The following is a 7,210-nucleotide window of genomic DNA, read 5'->3' as shown; positions in this document are numbered from 1 at the left end:
TAGAATTCAATTTTTATTCATAAGGAATTCATTTTTACAACAAAACAGGATTAAAACAAATAAATTAAAATATTTAAAAATATTTGAAAACATAAAAACAGTAACAAGAACATATAAATATGAAACAACAAAAAGAAAATTTCAATTAAAATCATAACAAAAATATTTCTAAACAGCACAATCTTAACGAACATTTAGAAGCACAGATGTATTGCTGTTTCTCCTCTTGCACACATAATGAAAGGAGGTCCCCCAAGTTGTCTCTCAAGTGCTGTTTTCTGAGAAGAAAGTAAGACCTCAATCAGTCAGGCTGGCTTAGTGTTATATAAATTTAGGGTCTCTAAGCAATGACAAATTAACTCTGAGGAAGAATACTCATCCAAAAAATTTGTTACCGTTCAGGATGTTTGTCATCAGGGACTCCTGAGAAAGGAACTTATTCTTCAGGAAGCTCTCTTACTGGTGTGTGTCCAATTCCAGCTCTCTTGCACTTTCTGAGACCTGGGAGAGGAAGGCAGTTTTTCAGACACTGATTTGGTGGTGAAATGCAAGGCAGCTGTCGGAAGGCTGCCTTCTACCATCTCAGTTCTATTGGACAGTCAACATGGACCTTTTAACTGATATCATTGTTGCTACTCTTTGGGAAGGGCAAAATCTCCAGAGAGCCTCAAAGTAATATGGGCTGCCAATATGGGACCCAGACTTATACCAGTGCAAACCAAGAACAGGGCAATGGAAGGAACCTCATTGGGTTGCAGGAAGAAAGTAGATGTCCATATGTCACCAAGGTTAAAACCAATGTCAAGTTCTAATTTGACATTTGCATTTTGTTCTTATCCCGCAAAGGTGCTTCCCACACAAGAAGTCACATGACCACAGAGTGTCATTTGTCAAAGAACCAAGAACTTGTTCAAAACTCTACAGAGCATCCAATCTATCACGTGGATATGCAATGATGAGGTATGTTATTAATCTGTCACCATTTCTATACTGCAGCTTCAAAAAGAGCAGACAAATATACTTGCAAAATAATTCAGTTTCTGAAAAGTGGTTGGCTTCCCAGAATACTTGCGCATAGGCAGAGCAATGAACAATTCCATTACATGAGGTGGTTGGCTGGTTGTGAGTGTAAATTAGAAAGGTGGTAGGAGAGAGCAAAGATGTATCAAATTGGCAAACTTTATCAGATATTTTTAAGCTAACACAGCTGCTCAACCCTACCAGATGATGCTGGGTCTGGACGTTGCTGGTCTTTATCTTTCTTGTTGAAGTCAACCAAATATTTCTGGTTCAGTGCACAATCAAGATGTACCTCCTTGCTCTCCTGCTTCAGTGGGACCAACTTCTTCCTACATGTGTTCTCCATCAGGAGCTGGCTGAGCAGGTTTCTGGAAATACAGTCTGCATAGTAAGATCATGCTGGCCCTTTCCCCCATTCCTACTCCCAAGTACCACTAACTCCACCAGGACCCAGATACCCATAAAGACTTAATAGAATTCATTTCGATACATATAAGGCTGCTGCACAAACCACAAAGAGTAAATTCCGGGAAGAATAAATTGTTTGTTTGGCCCGAGCACCAATTAGTGTCCACATCTCTCAAAAAGAACATGGATCTACAACTATCCATGAAAGCCCAATGCATGGGGGCAACATCAATTAGTAGTGGGCAAACACCCTCAAAGGAGGTCAGTAGAACCAAGAGAAGGTCATGCTAACCATGTGGTCCACACACTGAGTTTTGTAAAACCTGGTATGACACCATAGGTCCAGGTCAGCCTAATAACCTGCTGACTTCAATCAGTGCTGTTCTATCTAGAGCCTTCTGAAGATGCCTAGACAATCCTGGGATGAGGAACAGTCTTTTGTGGAACTGAAAACTGAGTCCTAATGACCCTGGCACACTGATGTGTAAACAGCACAAGAGATAGAACCAGAGCTGAAGACCGTCCAATCCAGAACAAAGAAAGTCAGAAATGGCCATTCCACAGGTGATAGGCTTTCTGACCAGGACTTACCTAGAGAAGGTAATCTCCTTCTTCAGCTTATGGCTGTTCTCATGGATCTCAGTGTTCTCCATCTCTAAGTTGTGCAGAATTGACATGACCGCCTCCTCCATTCTCTCCAGGTCTTCATAATATGGATTTGGCCTGAAGTGTGGCCTGGCCCCAAATGATAGAATACAATGAACATCAGCATTTAGGAATATATGAGCTCAGGGTGGGTCCTGTACTACCCCAGTCCTGGAAGGACACCTTCTGAATTGTACATATTGGATATTCTTCAGCTTCAGAAACGTGTTTTTCTGCGTCCAGGACACCAGAATCTCAGCATCCAGATGGAGGCTTCCCTGGCTCCCTTTGTTCAATCAAGAGGAAATCTGCAGTCAAGCCAGTTAAGCTATCAAGAGCCTAGGCCACACCTCTCCATGCTCCCCGACCCCAACACACCCAGAAACCGGTGATTTCTTTTCTCCTGTTTTGACAAGAGACCACATATCAACACAAAATTATAATCTGCACAAGGAATACAAATGTACAGACAATCGTGGCCACATAGGCAAAGAACTGTGCTATTGACAGTGGGGCTCCCAGAACAAAGCATTCACATGACCATGAAAGTGTTACAGGTAAATACTCAGTCTAAGACATAGACCCCTAGATTCCAGGTGTGGAGGGAAATATAAACATATAAAAGTTGTGCATATGCATTTGGATGTATGCACACACAGACTCACAGACTGAGACACACCCACAAAAAAAAGAGAAAAGTTAACAGAATCAGAGAAAGAGAAAAACAAATATGGAAACAGAGAGCACTGTGAGAACCAGGAGAAATGCATGCACCATTGCTGTCTCAGAGTGCAAGACACACAGACAATAACAAACAGGCCTGAGCCTGAGACCTTCTAGTCAAGCATTGAGATGAACAGTTTGGGAACAGGCCCCTCAGGCTGCTGCCTGGATCTTCCAGCACTCAGTCCCCTGCCTAGCAAGTACAGAGACTCACCATAAACTCACTGCAATTACAATCTTGCAAAGCCACCAGCTGTCAAGGGCTTTGCAAATGCACACTAGACACTCACTCTCCCTGACTTTATCCCCGAATTCTTCATTCAGACCACAAGATCTGCTTTTCAATAAATTGAAGCAGATGAGTCCATTTTCCATCTTGCTCCTCAGGAAGGGTCAAGGTTCTGAATCTCCTCTATATGGGAGGTGAGGTTTAGCACAGGGTGGTTAGGGAGGCACAGCTTTCTAGAACCCAAAACCTTAATAGGATAAGAAGAAGGTGACCTTGCAGACCCAGGAATGAAACAAGAGCATTTGGAGCGATTCATACCTGTTCTTCATGGATCTCTCTGTCAGAAACCTCAGGCGATCTCTCAGGTCATTTCTCTCCTCGGTAATGAGCTGCAGCTCTTTAATCAGCTTCTCCTTTTCTTTCTTGGCCTGATTCTCGCTTAGTTCAGTGCCAGGGGATGATGTTTCTCTCCCAGCCTCTGTAGGTAGAAGAACACAAGTGAACCTGCATGGGGAGAATGCATAGAGTGTACATAGACCACAGTTAGGCCTAAACAGGAGAACAAGCCTGGAACCCAGTGTCACTGCTAGGCGATTGGTCTATGCTTAAGAGGCCTCATCAGTGGATCTCAGTTCTCCCACTACTCTATCGAGACCAAGAGATGTAAGCAGCCAGGTGTTCCCTATTCCGGACATCAGGTGCTTACATGGACCACGGAGATGGCTTCTCCAGGATTATCATCAGCTGAACAGGGTACAGCTTGGTTTCAGGACCCTCACCCCTGTGGGTTCGAACTCAGATGATAAATTCACCACCCACAAGACTTGAGTGATTGGAGACACTCAGATGTCCTACCCTGATACTCTAGGCCAACAACTTTGGATTAAAAACACATTTCCATGGAGGACATGGTCAACAGACTTATCAGTTCCCCTATTTGAAATACCAAATGCCCGAGAAGTTCCAATAGGTTACAGGATGAATCTTGGTCCACATGTTCCAAATACTTTTGGTATTTTAGAATCATGTTTGTAACACACAACCTCTAATATATAAAGCTATCGATGACCCTGCCAGTTAGAAGAAATCAGAGGAGGTCTAAGAACATAAGGTTATTGCCTGGAGCACAATTCTCCCCCTGTTCCTACTGTCAGATATCCACTGTATTTAAAGAAGCAATGATAGTGAAGTACATTGCTGCCCTGTCTAACACAGAAAAGGAGGACCCTCCATGACTCCTGATGGTGTTATTATACAATGTAACATAACAAATGCACTGTAAAAGTAAAGACCAGAAGTTCACAGAATAATAGCATTGGCCTTACCATATCCTCCCAGTGGGGATGGGGAAACTAAAGTTCTGAAATCCTGACTTTCAGGAATTGTGATATTCATGGAAATTCAATTCCTTTTCAGATGCTCCAGTTGTTGTGGCCCATTGCTAGAAAGGTCAGCTTAAGCCTGCAGCCACCCTGGCAGGAAGCTCAAAATACACTGCCCAGAACTTACTCAACATTCCCCAGAAGTGCTGTCTTTGTCCATCATTACTTTGAGACGAAAGGCTAGACTCCTTCACTTTAGTCTCTCCAGAATCGACATTCCCCCTCCGAAAATGCTTGCGAAGACGGGAAAACATGTCTTAGCTTGTAACCGCCAGACTCAGACTGAGAGAAACTAGGGCACTGGTCGTCACTACAACACTGGTGACATCACAGAGGATGCCAGAACTCTCTAGGAGACAATAGAATGTCCAAGAAGGGACAGCTGATGTCATGGGGAGCAGACTTTGCCTCCCTGGTAATGTTCTCCCTGTACTGAGCATAAGCTGAGGTGCCCTTTCCAGGAGACTTTCCTGGGGCAGAGCCACTGAGCATCTCCTGCTTCCAAAGCCAAATTTTCCTCAAGGCTTGATTATAAAAACCTTAGTAATTCTTATGCATCTAAATGAATGTTTCCTTCCATATCTTGCCCCAAAATGTCTCATCCTAACTCAAATTGTCCTCATTCACCAATGTTAGCCATTAAAACTTCCGGAGATTTCACACCAGATTGAATATGCAGTCAAAAGTTCTCCTGTCTCATTATGTACAGGTGCTTTATATCACATCAAGAAGTAGTCTGCATGGTAGGTTACAACATGCGTGTGTGTTAGGGGAACACTCATGAAGTCATGTGCTTAGCAATTGACAATTGCCAGAAAATTCCTTAGTTGAAAGAGTTGAAGTCTTTATGGTGCTAGGAACAGTGTGGAGACCAGTTGGCAGAGGAAAGTGCAATATTGGAGCCACCAATGAAGGGAACCTCATGCTGCTTGTGGGGTTCTCATCTCTGCGCTAATGTCGCCAAAGGAGCACTGCTGACAGGCCTTCTATCAGAAGCTGAGCTTCTATCAAAAAAATAAAATAGTCAAGAGATATAGGGGGTGCAGATAAAGGTGTAGGACGAGGCTATACACATCACTACGTGGATAGAGCAAGGACCCAGCACTTGTGCTCTGGGTCATGGGCTTCCCCACAAACACAAAAGTATCTGTCACAGTAAAAAAATGGATACTGTATTGAGTGCACACACCAACACTGATTGATCAGATCCATACCCCAGATTTTGGGGGCAGATCCATGGCCCCAAATATCTTCCTCTCAACTTATACAGCAACAAATAAGAAAGAAAGAAAAAAGTCAAAACAAAAAGCTCAAGCTTCTCATATGAGGATTGCAGGAAGTGTGATCTGGTGGTCAGTTCTGATTAGGCCATTTTAGATAGAACAGTGCACAGTGATGCTTAATGTGATGGGTCCTATATAAAGCTTTCTGCAATATTGGAATTTTAACAAGCCTCATCCAGAACATACAGAACAGGAAAGGATGTGATCACCATGTCCTTGCTCTCTATCAGGTTATTTTTCTGTGTCCGTGATTGTCAGGCATAGACAGCAACAATCTGAAATAGCTGGTAGACATGGAACAAAGTGGCTATAACAAAACTATAGTTGTGGGTTACACACCTCAACTGTCAAAGGCTAATGCTGTCCTCACAGTCCCTGGAGGCCACTCTTGTAAGACTGTCTACTGGAAAGTAGAAGCAGGTTTATCTGAGCTCAAAGTGAACCTGGCCAGCTAGGAAGAGGGCAACATGGGATACTTGAGACCCTGTCTAAACCAGCACAGAAACCCACCCTGCATTCAAAGCATCATCCACCAATTCTCGATTATCTACCCTTCTCTCCCTACCAGTCTTTCAGACTGGAACTGTAGAAAAGAACTGGAAATGATCTTCCTATTCTGAAGACCTTGATCTCTCTTACCTTAGGTGTACATTAAGAACTCATGCAAATGGGTATGACCATCTGAACATCTTAGTATCACCTACTCAGTATATCTAGCATAATACTGTGCCTATGGCAATCTCAAGTTTCCTTGAGTTTCGCTGACCCAGCAAGAAGTATGAAGTACTGAGGTCAAACCCCAGTGATCCTTTCAAGGGTTTAGAAGAAAGCCATCAGAGAAACTCCACTTCTTTGTCCTTAGATTAAATCAAGCTGATACAATGTGAACCTGGTGGGCTATTTAACCATGCATCTTTCTGCCATCCCCACCTTTCTGAATTCAGTCCATGTGAACCTGCATGGAGAGAATGCATAGAGTGTATGTACATAGACCACAATGAGGCCTAAACAGGACAACAAGCCTGGAATCCAGTGTCACTGCAAGGAGTTTGGTCTATGCTTAAGAGACCTCCTCAGTGGTTCTCAGTTCTCCCACTACTCTATAGAGACCAAGAGATGTAAGCAGCCAAGTGTTCCCTATGCCTGCTGACACACGCAATAAATGCAGTAAATTTTAATTTTTGTTCAGTTGTTCAGTAACTTACATATTGCTGTGGAAGTGATGGGGTTTAATGATCAGCATTGCATTTAACAATGCATAACCAATCATCCCTCCTAGAATGACTGTATATAGAGAAAGAAAATTTATTAGAATGGTGTATAGGCTGTGGTACAGCTAATTCAACAAGGAATGGAAGGTCCAAATTGCAGTAGTTGCCCCTGTTGAAGCCAATCCCCCTAGCATAGCTGTAGCCATTTTGTTCCATGCCTGCCAGATAGTTCATATTCTTGCTGTACTATGTCTGTCTGTCATGATTGTCTGAAAATAATTTAACTCAGAGCAGGGTCAGGAATGATCA

The 7,210-nt window shown here is 43.0% G+C and overlaps 1 protein-coding gene across 1 annotated transcript; it reads right to left on the bottom strand.

The window, feature by feature from the left end:
* LOC134483588 (uncharacterized) lies at positions 1–4,662 on the bottom strand. The gene is made up of 6 exons (XM_063278826.1): positions 4,535–4,662; positions 3,344–3,503; positions 2,020–2,163; positions 1,222–1,388; positions 396–501; positions 1–278 (listed from the first exon to the last, which is right to left on the bottom strand). The coding sequence occupies exons 1-5, from the start codon at positions 4,659–4,661 to the stop codon at positions 437–439; spliced, it is 663 nt and encodes a 220-aa protein (XP_063134896.1). The 5' UTR covers position 4,662; the 3' UTR covers positions 1–278; positions 396–436.
* Positions 4,663–7,210: the final 2,548 nt, after the last annotated feature.

Source organism: Rattus norvegicus, chromosome 19 (genome assembly GCF_036323735.1).
Source record: "Rattus norvegicus strain BN/NHsdMcwi chromosome 19, GRCr8, whole genome shotgun sequence".
In the NCBI taxonomy this organism is placed as follows: domain Eukaryota; kingdom Metazoa; phylum Chordata; class Mammalia; order Rodentia; family Muridae; genus Rattus; species Rattus norvegicus.
The sequence above is the reverse complement of the archived record's forward strand: the minus strand, read 5'-3'. Positions and strand labels throughout refer to the sequence as shown.